Source organism: Camelus ferus, chromosome 17 (genome assembly GCF_009834535.1).
Source record: "Camelus ferus isolate YT-003-E chromosome 17, BCGSAC_Cfer_1.0, whole genome shotgun sequence".
NCBI lineage: Eukaryota > Metazoa > Chordata > Mammalia > Artiodactyla > Camelidae > Camelus > Camelus ferus.
The window spans coordinates 47854112-47874617 of NC_045712.1; the positions used below are offsets into that span (position 1 = coordinate 47854112).

At 40.6% G+C, this 20506-nt stretch overlaps 1 protein-coding gene across 14 annotated transcripts in view; it reads right to left on the reverse strand.

Annotated features, from left to right (window-relative positions):
• RBMS3 (RNA binding motif single stranded interacting protein 3) overlaps positions 1–20506 on the reverse strand; it is a 629715-nt gene that overhangs the window by 429969 nt on the left and 179240 nt on the right. For all 14 annotated transcript variants that reach the window (XM_032459382.1, XM_032459381.1, XM_032459376.1 and 11 more), the window contains one exon: positions 3299–3357. In XM_032459382.1, the coding sequence (XP_032315273.1) occupies positions 3299–3357 (59 nt within the window). The remainder of the gene's footprint in view (positions 1–3298; positions 3358–20506) is intronic.

Sequence of the window (20506 nt, forward strand, 5' to 3'; positions counted from 1 at the left end):
ATAGACTCACCCTATGATCCAGCAATCCTACTCCTGGGCATATATCTGGAGGAAACTCTAACTCAAAAAGACACCTGCACCCCAATGTTCAGAGCATCACCATCTACAATAGCCAAGACGTGGAAACAGCCTCAATGTCCATTGACAGATGACTGGATAAAGAAATTGTGGTATATTTATGCAATGGACTACTACTCAGCCATAAAAAAGAATAAAATCATGCCATTTTCAGAAACATGGATGGACCTGGAGATAATCATACTAAGTGAAATAAACCAGAAAGAGAAAGAAAAATACCATATGGTATCACTTACATGTGGAATCCAAAAAGCAGCACAAATGAACTTATTTACAAAACAGAAACAGGCTCACAGAAGTAGAAAACAAATATGGTTACTGGGGCGGGGGAAGGGGGTGGGAAGGGATAGATTGGGAGTTTGGGATTTGCAGATACTAACTACTGTATATGAAACAGACAAACAACAAGGTCCTATTGTAGAGCACAGGGAACTATATTGAATACCTTGTAATAGCCTATGATGAAAAGGAATATGAAAAGGAATATATATATATATATATATATAACTGAATCACTTTGCTGTTCACTAGAAATTAACACAATACTGTGTACTGACTATACTTCAATAAAAGAAAAACAAAGTAGACGTAAGGACACCCACATTATTTGTCCAGATCGCGTCCCCTGGACTATCAGGAGGTAACTGCTTACGGACACTCTGGCCATCCCTTCCAGTTACATCCCTTCCTTCTCCAACCTTACGCTCGTGGTGAAAGGGAACAGTTTTTCCAGGTGACACGATGGTTGTCACCAGTATTTCACAGTGACAAGAGATGCCTGCATTCTCAACTTTGCCTGGTGGAGGGCCCCTTCACACGGGCCACCCCAGCAATCAGACAGGCGGTGGGGTCCCCTGGGGTCCACAGGGCTCGCTTGTCTGCAAAGCATTCGCATTTCTGATGGGTGTTCCATCAGTATGACTGATGGCCTGGGTGGAGTGCCGCCATCTTCTCTGGTTGTTCCTATACACAGTTTTACCCACAAGACTTTGGAAATGGGTGGGAAACTAGCCTTCTAATGCTTCTAACATGCCATATGCTTCCCACAGCCAAGAGTGAACAGTAGCCCATAGTCATGGCCCGGCTTTGTTTGTATACGTTCTCTAAGATTCAGTTTTCTGCTGCCTGACCTCACGGGCCCCACTCCACACCCTCTACAAGCTATCCTTGGGTGTTACGATCTGCTGCCTTGACTGCGGACACCATCGTAACTCAGAGCTTTCCTGTAGCTCCTCCTTGACTTCTCCCCTAGGATGCTCTGCCAGGACCCCTATCTCAGCATGTCCAGTCCCTAAATTGCCACCTCTCCCCCAAACCCACCACTGCTGCTGGGCTCCTTCCCTCAGTAAAGGGCACAGCCCTCTTCCTCAGTCACAACAGCTCAACAGGTGGGCTTTACTGCATGCATCCTTTAAATTTGATGGAGAATATTTAATTCCACCCTTGAAAACTCTCATGGTGACCCCCTTTCCTTTTCTCCAACAGTGCCTGGGGGACTTTTTTTGTCTTCCTTGAGATCTATGGAGGACTTCAAATCTGCATTTTGTTGTTGTTGTTTTGTTTTATAAGTGAAAAACAATCATATTAATACTGTATAAATAAAATGGCACAGGTGCACAGAAGAGAAGTCATGAGTTTAGCATAAAGAATCTGAAGCAGGATTCAAAGGATGAGAATAATCTGGGGGAGGGAGAAAAGAAAAAAGATCCAATGCTGAAAGAAGAGTTCAAAAACAAAGAAGTGTGACAATGTGTAACTTTTTGCATTTTTTTTCTACCTCCAGGTTTCCCTTCTGCAACTCAGTTTCACTCAATAACTTTTCTAAAACACAGAGAGAATCACGTCTATCATTTCTACTCAAAAAACTTCTAAAGGTTGTGGACAGAATCAAGTTCAAAATACCCAGTATAACTTTTTCAAAGCCTCCAAAATCTTGACCCCTCCTTCCTTTTTTTCTACTGATATCCCTTCCCATTTTCCTATTCCAGGTGTGAATCTGCTCAATTACATGCCGAATTTCTTTCTCCTGAACACCAACCTTTCCCAAACCCACCCACCCCGCCTTGCCTTTACAAACTCCCTCCCCTGAAAGGAGTCTCCATGTTCTCTCATAGCGCATAACCTCTATTACAGATAACCCTGCTACACTCTAACAGGCGTTAGGCTGATGCACTGATCCTGACACACACATCAGGATTCGTTTCTTGGTTTTCTTAGTGGTTTCCTCTTCAACTAGACATCAAACTATTCGATGACAGAAATGATGTCTTCTTATTTTTTGTCTTATAGTAACTAAATACCTAGAGCGTTTGTGAGTTTATAGGAGACAAAGAATGCTGTTTCTTTTTTAATTGCTGAACTGAATCTGACTACCATGATCCAATTAAGCTGGGATATGCCTGCCCATATTGTACAGGAGTTCTAACCCTTGTGCACGTTATGTTTGAATATGAAATAGAAACAATGTTTAGAATGGTCTCGGCTGTACCATTTCTTGACGTTGCTGTTATAAAAAAGACTGGATTAGAGGATCAACAAATAACACACGTTACAAGAAGTATTCCAAATTCTCCAGGAAGAACTGAGTCATGTAAGAGAGACCATAAAGATTTCACAAATAAATTAATGCAATCCTTCAAAGAATGCGTGATTCCCAGACATGAAAAAACATATGAGTCATGGATACAGTCAGATAACTTCAGTAATATTTCCAGGAAAAAAACAAAAAGAAGCCTTAATAAGATACGAATTCTGAGATCCCGTGAGATGCTGACAGCTGAAGCTTAGACACCATGGACCCATCAGTAACTTCATTCCTTATCAACCGATGTAGCGAAAGCTTTAAACAACAGATAAATTAAAACGTGTTTTGCATGGGGAAGTTCTCCCCAGAGTTCTTCATTTTTCTATAGGAAATCAATTTGCATCACTGATATCATTCAAATCAGACAATCCAAAGTTGTCAGGAGGTAATTTAGTTTTATGCTGAAGCAACTGGATACTCGTTCTGATTTGTGATTTTCATTTTGTTTGTTAATGAAAAAAATTAATGAGCAACGTTACTAGAAATACAACCCATCAAAGCCCCGACATCATTAAAAAGGTTTGCCAGCTACTGTACATTGAGATCCTGTGCAGCCGGTACCCAGGCCTGGCCTGGGAGGAGCCGTCACTGCACCAGCGCAGGCAAGCGCTCAGGTGCAGATGCCCTGACACGTACCTTTGCATTGATTTGTGTTTTTGTCAAGAATTGCCTTTGTGGATACAATTTTTCCGTACCTGAAAGAGAGAGAGAGAGAAAAGAAAAATCCATGTTATTGTAGCCCAACGAAGACACTTAAGACAGCGTCACGAACATCGGTGCACACGCAATTGAGCAGGAATAAACCAAGCAAACGAGACCCAACTCCCATTTCACAGCTGAGTGATTTTTTTTTTTTTCACCAGTTCCTCTTTATAACCCGCGAATGTGCTTCCTTCCCTATGTAATCACTGGGTTGAGCCTTCAAAAAATAAAGCTGGCGGGCTGTCAGAGGTGGCTGAGAGTGGACTGCGTGTGACTGTAATCGAAGTAAATCACACTGTGGGTTCACGGGGAAAAGCAGGGGCCTGGGAACCAGGCTGGATGGGGCTGGCCCCCAGCTCTGGGGTTCACCTAGTGCTGTTAACTCTGAGCCATTGAACACAGCATCTCCAAGCCAGTTTTTCCCTCTGCAAAAATGAGAATTGCAACAGTCTTTCAGGATTTGGGAGAGGGTTAAATTGAAATTTTGAGACTTCCTCACAGGTCCTAGGACAAATTGGACTTTAATTTTAGCTACTAAAGACGTATTACCCTGTAAATTAACTGAGGATCAGGACTGTTTTGTATTCTCAGAGCCTTACACCATTGGTAATAAAAATTTAACAACGGTTTGGCGTAAATAATGAATGATACACATTATCATTGGTACTTCATCTGTGGCTTGGTTTCTACCATAAATATCCATATTCATCATAAATGTATTCATTATTTTATCATCTCTTGCAAAAGACCTAGCCTAGATTTTTTTAAGATGGGTAATATGAGGGATGACTCAATCTCCTCGAGCCTATTTTATGAGGTATAAATGACAGGACCGAAAAGATGATTCCCAAAGCCCTGTGCTGCTTTGGGATCCCACAAAGGATGCTCCGGAGTCAACACAAGCTCATGGAGAAGTCATAATGCAAATTTAAGTACCAAGTTTATTAACAAGTCATATTATGTTCAAGATTTTAGCTTTGGTCATAAAATACTTGGCAAGTTTACCTTTAATTCTATGTTCTTAAGGAAGGGGGGAGGGTACAGCTCAGTGGTAGTGCACATGCCCAGCATGCACAAGGTCCCAGGTTCAATCCCCAGTACCTCCATTAAAAAATAACTAAATAAATCTAATTATCTATTCCCCCCAAAACAAAAACAAACAAAACCAAACAGAATCTATGACAAATATTAAACATTCCATGTATTTATGAACTAGGTCCCCTATCACCAATGTTTCATTTATAATCACCTTTTAACTATATCATTAATTCTTTGGAGCATTTTGGTGGTCATTTATTAAAATTCTCGTGTTGATAATGCATAGTGCTGGAAATGCCTTTGCCCTCCCCACCTTTTATTAAAAATAGATTTGCTGTCATTATAATAGTAGTATCACTTATAGACCTGAAAATCATTCCAACAGGAGCCGAACTACTGATAGGCCACAACAGAAACAGGAATCATTGTAGGAGGTGAGATGGAGGAGTCTGAGACGGTCTCCAGGTGGGAGCTCCTGCCTTGCAGACGTCAGCTGAGCTGGGAGGGAGCTGTCTGATGCTGACCCGGGCGGATGCTGCCGGCACCACCCTGACCTGGCCGCTGCGTGCATCCTTAGTGCGGCTGCCTCTCCTGCACCGTTATAACCCTGCAGTAACCTCAGTCCAAGAGAGCTAGGGCTGAAAGGGAAGCGTCTATTACTATTCTGCAGATGCTGAAAGCATGTTCTAAAATATCAGTCACCTGATCAAAATGAGACGATTTGTGAACGTTACAGTAGGGACTTGGAATCTGGGATTCTTTAGCTTGGTGCAGTGTTGACCTATCCTAGCAGGCAGCCTCCAAAACAGGAAAGCTACACATATCAAATCTCCTTGGTCAGTCAGCCTTCACGGTCTTTGGGTATTTGACTCCAGGGCAATGTCGTGTAGTCATTAAAAGAATATACTGTGGCAATAAGCCACCCTGGCTCAGATCTCAGTTCAGCCTGGGTATGTTTGACTGGCTAAGTGAGTCTTACATGCTCTTTGCATCATTTCATCATCTATAATGATAGACATCAAATTTTATTGATTTAGATGGTTATTTATTTAAAATGATATACATTTACTTATAAACATACAAAATGGCGATCATAGCCCCTCCCTCAGAGACAGAGAGCGAAGGCAAGTGAGGTTTATCTAGAATGCTGGTAACAGTGGCTGGCATGGAATAAGTGCTCATTTAACATTAGTTCTTCTTGCAATGACTTTCTTGCTGTTACCTGCTATAGAAAAGCATCTCCGGGGTGGGGGGAGGGTATAGCTCAAGTGGTAAGGTGCGTGCCTAGCATGCGTGAGGTCCTGGGTTCAATCCCCAGGACTTCCATGGAAAAAAAAAAAAAAAAAAAACGAAACATAAACCTAATTACCTCCCCATGCAATAAACAGAAAAAAAGCATCTCCAGCCCTTGGCATTCTCTGAGGTAGATAAGAAGTGGAAGGGGGTAAGGTTCTGTCCCAAATGACAGCTTGAAACACTCCCACTTAGTCAAAATCTTCCAGTAAGAAATTTAGCAAGTAAAGGTATTTGCTAAAAGGAAGGTTTACATGTATAATTATAATTTTTTAATATTGGGGATTTTATTAACTATGTCCTCACTGTACTTAATACAAATACTCAGAGGTTCAAAGCTTTTTTGAGTTTGTTTATTAGTCTTTTCAAAATGTCTATTGCCTCCTGCCCATTTGCATTCATATAAGCCCACTCCCTCCAAAATTCTTGCCGAAGTCCCAAAAACCACAAATACCCTCGCTTTCAAACCCTACTTCACCCCAAGAGTTTCTCTTTTAGGATAATCAATACAGTAACATTATATTTTGAATAACCTCTCTAGTGAACAGTGGTTAAAGTTACTTATAATCATACTCATTAACAATAGTAATTTTTGCTAGACTTGGACTTTTAAGACAAGTAAACATTTGCAAAATTATCTGAATCTTAAGAGTAGAAAACAAAAAGGAAAAAGAAAGGGAACATTTGCTGAAAATGTTCCCCCACACAAAGCACTTATGAATACAATACGGAAGAAGTAAAATCCAGAAGAAAAAAGAAAAAAGAATTTAGAACATTTATCACCAGCTCACATCAGGCACACAAAGCCTGAAGACACAAATCCTTCTTAATTGGTTTCTAAATCTACTTCAGAAATTTTTACAGAAATACCTTCTAAATTAAAAATTTAGCTCTGTCTTTTAAAGAGGAAATTGAAAATCACTGTATCTCATAGTGAATTATCTCTCACAATTGGACTTTTAACCTACGGTGTGAATGTTGTCCACTTGCATCAATATTACAAGGATGTCTTCTCCTTCATTAAATATAGTACATGGAAAAAAAATCGCTATCATTTTTTTTTACAGCCAGAAGAGTGAAATGCTTTCTTTCGTAGAAAGCATTTGTGACTATTTCAGCAAGCAACATTTTAAAACAATAATTTTATCACTCAGAAAGTACTACAATACTACTCAATGGAAAATCACACACACACACACACACGCCAAAAAGCAAAGTGTGCTTTTTTTTTTGACTTTCCTATTCCTAATTACACTCAAGACAAGATTTTTTCCAATACCACAGAATCACAAAACAATGGAACACAACTTTTCTGTTTCAGCCTTCACTCTGTCTGGAGTTACAGGAATTGCATTCCTTGGCCCAGGTACAATATTCCACATGAACAATTATTTCGCAAAGTTAGAATATGCTTTAAACAACAAGGGAAGGTATTTAATGGGCCATTGGTTCCAGTTCATGTCTGAACTCTCACGATGACAAACAGGTGCTTTCTGCATGACTGGTGCTGTATCCCCGTGCTCTGCAGAGCCAACCACTGATGGAGGTAAATCCAGTTCAGACTTTTTTTTTTTAAAGATCCAAACCACCATGAACACAAAAACCAACAATATAACATACCTGTGAATACACATTATATATTATATCTCTATCTATAATTATACAGAATATATAACCATATCAAACCTCTCTTACTGATGCCTTGCCAAAGTTTACTAGCAGACTGGAATAAAAGCTACTATGGAGACTAAAGATACATTTTTACGCACTCTAAAGGTACAAAAATATTTCTAAGGTAAAATTCTTCCTCAACTTCAATTATATCACTTGTGAACTTTTTCTCTATTGAGGGTTTAGATCAAGACCTTAAGTGTTCAGAAAGCTTTCCTTTATGCCACCCTCGAGTGGAAAGCAAAATCAGATGCCAGAGAAAAATATGTGACCAAATTACTGAATGATGCCTGGGAACAGACACTGAGCAGGGGCCCCGTGCGCGCCTGGCACCAGGGGCGTTCGGAGGAATCCGATTCTGTTTTCCATGCTTTCATTTCCTGACGCTAGAAAGAGATAAACTACTTCCTGCAGTCAGCTTCCTCGGGAGGTTTCAACTTCTTGGTGGAAACAAAGAAATGAACGCCTTCTTTAATTAACCATAATTCTTTCCATCTGGGCATTGGAACCTTCTCCAGCCAACAATGAGAAGCACCTTCTACATTATACCTGGGGCACTTTTTGATATGAAAATATACACCTCCATATCATATCCATACGGTCACCAACCGTCCTGCGTGCCCGCACATTCTCCAAACACACCCAGGTCCCAAATAGCATTTTCTTTCTATTCTAAGACTTACTCTATAAAGCAGTAGTCAAAGTGCAATGATTACCCACTTCTTATATTTTGAGTTTTCAAAACCGAGTTTTATAAATTCATGTGTTGTCTATCAACTCTCCAACATGTTTTTCCCCTAGCTTGTCAATACAAATTGTACATTTAATCTTTTATAGAAAGACTCCATCCTTTCTGGCATTTACTCTTAATCTTAAAATGCGTCTGAGCCATTCGTGGATACACTTGATTATTCCATGTACAAGCCTAATTTAAACTAATGGCATCTCTTATTTTCCAAAATTGAAGAGAAAATAGAGCTATTATGGGTCTACTCTACATGAATTATGAAGGCACCAATTTGGGGGGATCTTTCTACAAAAGAAGTTATTTTTAAATCCTTTTGCTGAATCACCCAGCATGTATATTAATTCAAAAAATACAGGCAGAGACTGAAAATAGTTTCCTCAGTCAATTAACTCCCAGCCAACTCATTTTTCACACGCCTTCTGTATTGATACCAGACAAGAACAAAATTATTACATTTATTTAAAGGATAGAACGTTATCCTTTTAGCCATTGTGGCTGGTTGCCCACTTCTAGGTGGCTCGTTCATCCTTTGACGCGTGGGGATGCTAAAGGAATGCATCCATGGCGTTAGGGATCCAGGAGGAATATGGCGGGGCTGCGTCTTTGAGGGCCACGTTGGCCAGGTTTCATCTACAGGAGAGCAAGTCCACCACTCATTAACATTCTGAAGCATGAACAATTTCATTCCACAAACAAGTGGTCAAAGCCAGGAATAACTCCTGTGAGCTGAACTGTGTCCCCTCACAATTTATATGTTGAAGTCTTAACACCCAGCAGTTCAGAACGTAGCCATATCTGGACAGACAGCCTTTAAAGAGATCAGGTAAAACCAAGCCACATGGGTGAGTCTTCATCCAATATGCCCGGTGTCCTTATAAATTAGGACAAAGGCACAGAGGAAGGCGATGACCATTTACAAGCCGTGGAGAGAGGCCTCAGAAGGAGTAACCCCGCCGACACCTTCATTTTGTATTTCTACCTTCCGAAATGAGAAAATACATTTCTGTTGTTTCAGGCGCCCAGTCTCGGCACTTTGTTACAGCAGCCCTGACAAACTAACACAATAACCTCTTACCCAAGGCCTGGTAGGACTATGCGGGCGGGACTATCCAGACACACGCCTCCTTCCATGCTTTGCGCCGTGATTTTGCAGTGGGTGCCCCCAAGCCCTCACTGGATACCAAGCTCTCTGTCACGCAGCATGTGCGTGACACCAGAGGCCAGGGCATATCACAGTGTCACCCAGAGCGGACAACCAATTGTCTAGAACCTGGTTCTTGGCCTTACAGTCTAGGCATTCTCTCTCTCTCTCTCTTTTTTTCTTCCCTGAGATAAGCAAACTCTTGAATCACAGGTCTGCTCCAGGTAAATTTCACATCTATTGCACAGACTGAAATTTCAACTGACAACTTGTTAATTGACAACTTGGGAACAGCACACAACAAAGAACACAGAAATAAGAGTTTCTAGCTGTGAGAATTGAAGAAAACTTAAACACTTCCAGGAAGCGTTTAAAGAAGGGAGACTATTTTGACAATCAAAAATGAGTCTTATACTTCTTAGGGAAAAGGACAACAATTTGAAAACAAATTCTTTTTTCAGGCCAATGTATTGCTATTTAGCTAATTTTTGTTTTCATGCTACAAGTAGGTTCACCAGGATCGTAGGGCTGCAGTGTTGCACTTACGATCTGACCAAGTCTTCAGGCCATAGTTCTGCACCTTGAATGTGCACCCGGGTCTCTTGGAGGGCTTGCTAACACCCAGATTGCTGGGGCCGACTCCCAGAACTACTGACTCAGTAGGTAGGAGGTGGGCCTGAGGAATCTGCAGTTCTGATGAGCTCCCAGGCGATGCTGGCGTCACTGATGGTGCTTTGAGAACCACCACTTTGAAAGAGCAACACACAACGGCAAAGCACATGTGCTTTGTTCTCTGCAAAACTCACAGGCTAAGGGAGCTTTCTACAGCCACAGGGAGCTACTTTCAAAACTGCCAACGGCATTTGCTTTTTGTTCGAATATATTCTATGTTGAAAAAGGTGGACTACAATTTTTTTTTTTCAGTTTTTGCTGAATAACATTTTTCATGTAGCTGGCTTAGAGTTTTTATAAAACAATGTGAAAACACTCTTCTAGGTAGACTGAGCAAGAGGATGGCCAGTTTTGTGATGCTGGCACAGACATCTTCAGCCTTCTCTTCTCTTTCTCAATAAATACAGGTCCTTCAAGGATAAACTGCATCTTCTGACTTCATTGTCCACCAGCGATTTCTCCCAAATAGAAATCACTTTTGTGCTCAAAGTCTGCATAAAATCACCTCGCATCATCATTATTATTATTATTATTATTATTATTATTATTATTATTATTATTATTATTATTATTATTATTATTATTATTTCATTGTTTTATGACATTGTTTGTTCGCCATGAGATTATCTCTTCAACCAGACCTTGGTTTTCCAGGATGTTTAATGCTTCTCTGATCATCTCTGGAATATCCAGTACAGAGTTTGGTGCATAATTATCCTCTCAGAAAATCTGTTGATTTTTAAAGTAATTTCTATGGAGTTGACAACTTTTTCCAGATCAGGAACACCTAATAATGACCGAGCTACGTGTGCACACAAACACGTCTGTGAATACCGTTATCTGAGCGCCTGCTCTCTGCCGGCCACCACACTGAGTGTATTAGGTACTTTATTCCAAATTCTCCCAACTAACCTAATAAGTTGATATTATTATTCTCATTTCTAAGGATAAAGAATTAAAGCTAAACACGTTACATTACTTGCCCAAGCTGAGTTACGTTGCTCACATTTGAACTCATGTGCATTTGCCTACAAAATGTCTACTATTTCCTTGACATCACACTGTCCTTAGCACGGAGTGAACAAGCTTGGAGAAAAGTCAGACCCTTGGCCAGTCACGGGGCCACAAAAACATCTGTAAATCTTTCGCACGTGTTGGACATGATTTCAGCCCTCAAAGGCAGAGAAATGACCAAAAGTCACTGCACACAGCATAGCCGGACAGTCATCATTAATTGTTAGCTCTCACTTTGAAAGAAACTTACTTCTTAAAGAAGCTTATGATTTCACAACACGCAGCACATCCTAGGACAAGTGCGAATCCGGTGTGCGCTGAATGCACAATAAAAACCGCAGCTTCACAGCAGACGTTAGCTTCGCTACTTGGGGAACACATCAAACCTCCAAATCTGAAAATCCTGGAATCATCTATTGACTCCACTGTAGTGAAAAAAAAAATTCTGCACCAAGTGTGCAGCATATGTAACCATTTTGAGAGTCAAGTTTTAGTCGCAGGGGAATTCAGCTGTTTAGAGCACACCCTTGATTTCCACTGTATCCCTCAGGACTGAGGCACATAATCAGGTTCTCAGAAGAGTTTTGGGATGGGGTTGTGACTAAGAAAGTAGCAGTTCCCAACCCTAACATGGGTCACTTCGCTTCGTTCTCATTTCCACCCAGATTTTCCTTGTAACTACCCATATCTACTTCAACCAGCTCAACTGACATCTTATATTGGATGCCTTCTCTCTCTTCCCTGAGCAGCTGATCTCAGTTCTGGTCACGATCCAGCACGGCTTTGAGCATATCTCTATTAGAAAGCGCAGTGCTTCATCAATTCCATCAATGATAGGAATGCAATATTTCATCAATACTCCATTATATATTTTTTCAATACAGTATTATAAACAGTATAATTCCTTTGCCCATCCTAATCCTGAGGAGGAGTTCTTCAAGGGTAAGACATAGGTGTTATTGATTTAATACCCCTGGTCTTACACACAGGGATCACTCAGTAATTGTCGGATGAATGAATGAGTGAATACTGTCTATCACATCCCTGACACCAGACCAGAAATCGGGGTGGTAAGGAGAGTCAAGTACACCTAGGCACAGATATAACTTCCACTTGGCAACGCAGCAAAGTGCACATTCTACGGACAACAATGCGTCGCTTTTTATATCTTCCATTGAGCACACTCACTTCATTTCATTCATAGAGGCAGAGCGCGCCATAACATCACTCAAGAGACAAAAGAAGAAAGAATTTTAAAGCCTCTCTTGTAAAACGTCTTACGGAATCATGTTATTTTGAGTCTACAAAGACACTCGAGGAAAAAAGTCGACATAAATACTGAAAGAGGAATTTCATCTAGTAGAGCAGCTGCTCTAAGCTTTTTTTGATGGATATGCAGTTCTTGCTATCGGGACGAGGAAGTGCCTCATGCAAAGAACGCGATGACACATTTCCCCGGAAGATTTGTCTGTGAAAGAAAGACCGTCTTGAGTCCTCTGCAGACGCTTTCTGAGCTTCATAACACTTAAAAATGCACTTCTGTGATTGAGTCATACAAGAACGCCACTGCCTCATTTAAGAGAATCGGAACTCACAACGGCAAAACAGACAAAACCATGTAATTAGAAAGAAGTGGTTCCATGTAGCTCATGCATACGAGTAGCAGAAAAGATGAAAATCAAGCCCAACTTTAAAATCATCTTTAGATCCTTGATTTCAAAACTTTGAAGACAAGGGACACAAGTGGATGAGAGCACAGCTGTTGTTTGTCAATGCATCAATCTCTCTGCATAAAATTTTGAGAATGTATATTGGATGAAACTCCTCTGTGTCATCCCGAAATATTCAGTCCTTGTGGAATAGTAGCAGGAAGCTCAATGTCCGATAAATATTCAGATAACCCAGGATAACCCAGATCAGTGATGCAGTCCAATTACCTATGTGCAGAATATTTGCTCTGTAGATTCTCTGTATTACTCATAGCACTTTTTAAATTATATGTCAAATATATATAATTACCAGACCAGGTCAGTGAGAAGACTTACTAAAGGAATGCATCCCAGCAAAGACTGATAATAATTAATAGTAATTAATTCATAATAATATTCTAGCAGTAGGTACCCCCAAAACTGGAATTGTGGGTGATGGTCAATGTTTCAATGACCAAATGGTCAGAGAATGCAGGTTGATGTTATAAACAGATTCTGAAAGACATAGTTACAAATACGAATTTGTGTAATGCTGTCTCAATTCAATTAACTTCCACTGCCAGGCCCCTTAGGATGTTCTCAGCGTAATATAATATCTATGCTGTTACAACCCAAAGCCTTCTTTGCATACTGTCTTTAAACAGCAATGACCATGAATCTCACGTCTAAGCACAAATCATGTCCCATCATACTTGAGGGGAGACTCTGTGATTTACCCACATTCAGGGTGCAGAGTATCTACAACCTAGGGGAAATGCAGTGAACGTTTGATGATGTGGTAATAACGTTCCTTCAGGAATAATCAAAGAAACTTATCAGCGTTAATCCCTTACTGACAGATGCATTGTGCTTGACGAATTATTCTTGTTACTCTGTGCGTTTACTTGTGCCTCAAGAATCCATTACTATCCACACCAAAATAAACTCTTCCCTTTCATTATATTTTACATGTGACGTTACTCAACTGGGTTGCAGTATCACTTCCAAGGATGGTGTTTCGCTCCCGTGGCTCTTTGGTCCCACAGTGCTTTGCATACCTCACTTACACCACAACTGCCAGGGAAGACAGCGAGCTCACTTTCTCTCTCTAGTCTCCAGGCTCATCATGCCCCACTCTGAGCCCCCAGATCCAACCAAAGTTGATTTCTGGAAGTTTCTAGAATGTTCACTGCAAAACTGCAATCCCGTCAGCCAAGAATCGTCTTCCTGTCCTCCTTCCTCTCTACTCACAACCTCCTTTGCCTCCTATCAGTATGTCTCCTCCAGGAAGACCCCCTCATCATCTTCCTTTGAGCTGAATTAGGAGCATGCGCTGTTCCCGGGTGCCCCGCCCTTCCTCCTCACAGCCCTGTCCCCACAGGACCTCGAGCGCAGGCTTACTTCCGAGAGCTACTTGAGAACAGAAACTGTCTTCCTTGTTCGCATCACTCAGTCATTATACAGAAGATCAGGGACTCGGCTTTCAATGAACGTGGTCTAACAGACAATGATGAAGATGTTAAGTCCTATGTTTTAAAAAAAAAGCTGAAGAAACAAACTTGGAACTTATTTTTTTTCCTGTTAGATCCACAACATACAAAAATACGAGGGCAGCTGTGTTTCTTTTTCCTTCTATCGGAACAGTTTATCAGAATGTTCAACAGCAACCCCAGACTGCAGACAACCCAAATGGCCAACCAAGATGTAATGTATAAGTATGTTGGTTTTATTCAAACAATGGAATACCATCAGGTGAAAAGAATGGCAAAGTTTGGCCACAAACAATCATGTGGCTGAGTCTCTGGCCACGAGCAAAGGACACCAGGCAGACAACGGCACATTTTATAAGATTCTAGTTGTGTGGGCCTTACGTGTTAGAAGTGAGGACGGGGGCCATCCTTGGAAGGAGTGAGTAATTAGAAGGGACACGAGAGGTCTGCACAGCTGGCCAAGTCCTGCTCCCTGTTGGCTGCTGGGGACACGGTGGGCGGTTTGTGAAAACACACTTTTCTATCATAAAGCCTTTTTTCAGTTAAACAGTCAGAAAAGAATACCACTGGCGGCAGAAGGGAACGATATTTCTAATGAAAAGGAGCCACCCAGACAGAGTGACCAAAATTAGTTCCCATCCATTTAGGAAATTTTCTTGATCTCTGTGATCCTTAATTTAGAACCATTTGCCACAGGCTGAACAAAGAAGAAATATACAAATAAAACAGCAACTAGAGGTGTTAATAAATTGTCAGCAACGTACTATTTTCTTATTGTATAAAGAGACTTTTACCCATACCATAGAATAGAAATTTGGGGAGGAAAAAACAATTAAGGTCCTTGGTATAAAATTAATTATAACAATAAAAGTAATAGTTTTGAGAAGGAAGTGACTTATGCCCTGTATTCCCATACACGTATATTTATCTCTTGCAAATAAGCCTGAGTCCAGGGACAGGTGAATTTCCTTTGAAGCTGCATGGTGTTTCCCAGTTGGATCAGCGCGGGTGTCATTGGGCTGTGCTTACTGTGTGTGTCACACAATGGAAATTCACCCACAAACAGGACGTTACTATGGTCTGCTCAAGAGGTGGTCCCTGGTCCATTTCCTTAAAGTTAACCGCTGGTAAGCCGAAGTAAAAAGCTGATGTGTTTAGATGGCATGAACTTTTCATATGCCACGGGAACATAATGGGTTCTACCTTCCTTAACAGTAAATGTAATGAAAAGCCACATTTCATGCCCAGAAAAGTGAAATTCTATTAGCAGTCCCCGGCCCGCTCCTCCCCTGAGGACTGACATTTTAATATGTTGATTATTTTTTCCATTATAGAGGAAATCTCTCTCATAAAATCAGACTGGGAAAATGAAAAAAAAAGTAGAAAGACAGAAATGAGTCATAATCTTACCACACACCACACTTGGTATGTTGGCTACTTTCCTTTTCTACGTAGAGCTTCTCTTGTTGATGTGTTTCACACATCCTATCCTCTTCACGATTTCTAATTCAGCATTAACGCTCGTAAAGACTTTCTATATGACTTTTAACTATGAGTAATGCCAACACCAATGTATGTATCGTAAAAATTACTTCCATACTGTTAGAAAATGTTCACCATGTCAGCCCAACAGGCAGGTATGAGAAAAATGCAGCGATCTTCATTCGCTAGGTGGCTTACAAGTCACACACTTACAAAGCAAGCTTTATTATGGAATTAATTAACCAACTATCTAAGCCAAGTAGCAAAGGATGCCCTCAGGAATGCAGAGTGACAGCTCATTTACTTCATTTCCACTGCTTTTTTTTTTGGTTTCAAGTTACATCATCTTTCCAGGGTATGTTGGCATCTCAAGGCACTTCAAAGGAACAAAGCTGTGGGCAGCTGATACCTGCCAGTATGTGTCTACTGGTTATCTTAGAACTGGCATTGCAACACGTATCTTTTGAGTTAAGATGTACTGCTTTCTCCCAGAAATTGCATGCTTCTCAAAAAACAAAACAGAACAAAACAAAACCCACATTAGAAAGCACAGAGATCTGTCTTTGTGTGTGAACCTTTGTGTACGTGCGCTTATAGAAAAGCCTCTTCCTGCGGCATCTACAGTGGGGTCACTCAGAGAAAAGATTCGCTCTTGTTTGAGACATAACTAATAGTTCTACGTCACGTGGCTGATAGGCTGAGAGACTCCATTTACTGTGCGTAAGTGACATACCTAGGAGGCTTTGAAATGATGCAACTTCAATTTCCTATTCTACGACGGATGCGTATTTTAAAGGATTTGTAATCCAGCTGTGTTTTAAAGACAAAGACATTTTTAAAATTTAAACTGTGCATCACTTTTTGACATCATTTTCTACATTGTGCTCAAAAGGTGAAAGTTTGGAGGGAGTCAGGGATTTTTTCTTTATTTTTTATTGAGGTATAGTCAGTCAGCCCATGATGCCATGTTAGTTTCTGGTGCACAGCACAATTCTTTAGTCATATATGTATATATATATACTCATTTGCATATTTAATTTTTTAAACTTATAGTTTGTTTACATCCAAACCCTACTTTGTTTACTTTGTGTTATAATGTATTATAATTCTGAATATTGAAGTTTTTGTAATTTGAATTAAAAAATAATGTCTACTTTAATTATACATTAAATTATATAATTTTATATAATATGCAGTTATTCTATTAAATTATGCATTAATGTATATACATTAATTCATAAATATTTATATGTAAATGAGTAGTAAATACGTGAAAGATTACTTATATGTGAAGGACGTGAAAACTTTTTAGATGAACACACATCATAGAGCTTAAGAAATAAATTGGAAAAAAGATGTAAATTAATGGTTATAATTGTGAAATATGTTGTCTGCCTCTTTCTACCCCCATTTCTTTACTTTCCTCCATCGCTAACCACTACCCCATATTCTGTGATAAATGCCCCTCGTTTCTGTTGTTGGATCATATGGTATATGACACATACTGTTCAGTTTCACCCAGGCTGGAACATCACTTGAGTGAATCTCAGTTGACCTATTTTACTGCAACTCATTTATTTCACACTTTAAAGCATCAGTTCAACCCGCCCGGTGCAAGGAACTGGGATTCTTGTATTTTCACGGGGGTAGAGTGTTCTCTTGAACAAATCGTTGTTCACAACTGTTTATCACAATTGTTTATCACAGCATCTATCTATTTTTCACTTGGGTTCATCCACACGCATCCTTGCGTCCTTTCATTTTTGCCACTGTGAACACCGCTACCATTAATATTTTCATATCTGCTCCCTGGTACCGAGGTGCAGGAGTTTTAGCAGGTAAGCTGTTCAGGAGGGGAACAGCTGAGCTGTGCAGAACACACGCTGTTTCCCAAAGCGGTGTGCCGCCAGCAGGATGCCGGTGTCCCCACAACCCTGCCAGTGGTTACTGCGGCAGGCTTCTCTAGTATTTCCCGAACTATTGAGCTGACAATAGTATCGTTCTTTGTGAATAAAAGTTCTAAGTTTCACAGATTAGTAAACAATGCGTTAATAAAATATGATGGGCAAATCTAACTCAGACCGAGTGTCCAGACATGCTTTCCTGCTATTTATGGGAACTGATTTACTGTAGCTTGATTGAGTCGTGAACTGGTTCCAACACGTGGGCTGATTTTTAGAAGAGGTTAATGTTTGGAGTGTTCTGTACCAGTATGTCTCTGCGTCTAATTCACCATGCTTTGAAGTGAGATCTTCAATCTGTGTGTGTGTGTGTGCGTCTTTGGATATAATATAGACAAGGAGAGCAACTGAAAATGACATTATCTAGGCAGCATCCAAGTTTCCAAACACTTGTTCAATTTGAGGTAGTTTACGTTAGGTCTGGAGAAGCTTAGAAACCTGATTCCATACAAAATAAACTACTCAAGAGGGTATCTGAATAATTCCGAGGGTAAGTAGTTGACAATCAGAATCGAACTATGTCTGCCGGTGTTACCATAGAGACAGAAATTAAGAGCGGAAGTATTATTCCTCTTAACTGAAGTCATTTCTCAAATATTCCATAAGCTGGTATAGCACTTTCTCTGCTGAAAAGTCCCAAACCCAAGTCCTGCAGAGTTCTGTCTTCCGCCAAGCATTCGCGATCAGTCATTCACCTTATTCCAGATTAGGTTAATGTCACATGAGGGTTTTCCCAATGTCACGGCTGTATAAAAGCTGAGCCTTCCTGGTGGTAACCTATGGGTATATTGTGTGCGGTTATTAAAAACAAGCTGAAGTTGTATCAAGCCGCCAGCCTTCTGGGGGGTCTGTGCCCACAAAAGCCAAAGGACACTGCGACTTCTGGTGCACCCTTCCATTTCGGAGGGTGGAAACTTTCAAGACCATCAACAGAGCGGCAGGCTGACGGCTGGCAGACGCCTAAGTTAATTTGAAAACCACAAAATCAGCAAGCAAACCAATTTATGGGATCTTTTATGACCCCGAAGTCACTTCCACCGTTGTACATATTTCTCTATCACACACAGACGAGACCACATTGATGCAGAGAAACAAAAGGTATGAATAGTGTTCCTTGAAAGGTTCAACTTTAGCTAAAGGGCCAAGAGTCTGAACAATATTTATTTCTCTTCCCTGAAAAAAGTCCTACTAGACTCTCAGTTCTTTAACAGTCTGGTCCCATACCTGGACATACTTCCTGAAGCCTAATTCTTCACCTACAAGAGATGTCACATGTTTAATTCTCCTGTTTTATGACCTTGCTGTTCCAAGTGCCATCTGTAGAGTAACTGTCCTGACTTCACCTTGAGCTTCTTAAAAATGCAGAACATGAGAGCCAGCTCCAGACCTACTGAGTCAGACTCTACATTTTAACAAGGTCCCCGAGGATTTCCGACGCGCATCCCTGTCGTAAACATGCCGTTTTATGACATCCACACCCACGAGGCATGAAATGCTGTGCATTTTTGTTCAACCTAAGAGCTAAAAGAAATGAAGAGTCAAAGCGACTTTTCAAGTTTGCAGACCCCTGCCTTTGCTGAAACCGACTATCTGAAAGGTACACTTGAACTTTCTGTGAGGCTTTTGCTTTCTTCCCCTTTTGCAAGAGTTTGTACTGTTTCAGCTGGCAGGTCCTCATAGTCAATAGCTAATCCATGCAGACGTTTCCTGTCAAAATCGGAACAAGAGGCACTTTGGTCTCATCTGGGAAAAGCTATAAAACATGCGAGGAAAAGAAAATTCCAGCTTAGAAAATGTTAGAACTCTTTAGAAAGTTAATTGTATGTTCTCACTTGGCTGAAAATGTCCCCACAGCCTTTGGCCAAATAATTGGAGAGTAATCTGGTGGAAATGTGATATATATTATCAGGTCTAAATCAATTCCGGTCTTATGTAAATACTTGAGGACACAGAGCCAAATTTTGCGGGCTCCCTGTATTAGTATCAGTAAACACAATGGTAATAAAACAATTAAGCCAGCATTCAAACTGCACACAGAGTTAAAATTACAGTGCAATTATCACCTAAATCACAGATTACAAAAAAAAAAAAAAAGGCCAAGCATGCCTGCATATAAACAGTGCTTAATTTGTCATTGTGTGAGCTCTGTGTGTGCGTGTGTATGCACGCCTGTGTCTGACAAGCCGTCCGGCCTCCTGGTTCCTAAGTAGGTTTTACTATTAAATTATAGCTAGAATGAACCAACATGCCAGTACCCCATGATACGCATCTCCCAAGTATTCAATCACTTAACAATAGCGTCATTATTCTGGAGAACTCTGCTTGTTCACTGTTGGTTCAGGTTTTCAGACATTTCATTAAGAGTAATTTTATTTCCAAAGAACTCAAAAGCCATGCATGATCTAAAAAAAAAAAAAAGAGTGTTAAATATTTAATCTTCACAAAGGAGCCCGCCTTCCTCACCCCCCCCAAAAAAGATAATCAAACAATCACTAGGTTTGTGAATTCAAAACGAAGATTTAAAATCAAAGCATCTGGAGAGTTCACGGTGAGGGCACTTGAAAAGGGAGGCTGGGTTCTGCTTTTCAGAGAAATCACCCTCGTCCAGGTGTGTGTTCTGTCAGTTGCTGTAATTCAGCTGTGGCTGCAGTGGCGATGTGCCCCCTTCTTGAAAACACCTTTGATTGGTAATTGGCATCCGTGTGCAGAAATGAGTGTAATTGCTGTATCAGAAATGGCCTTCTCATCAGACTACTGATTTTTATAGTTCATTAAAAGCATTTCTCCAGCGGCATTCATCCTGGATGTCGACTTCCAGAATGACCACAGAGGAACAGTTGCGGGGCCATGAGTGAGGTCCTGCCGTGGAATCACGCTGATTCTTGCGTTACATCCAAAAGTCGTGAGCCCAGTGTTTCCAGGGCCTGCTGCTTTACCCAGCTGT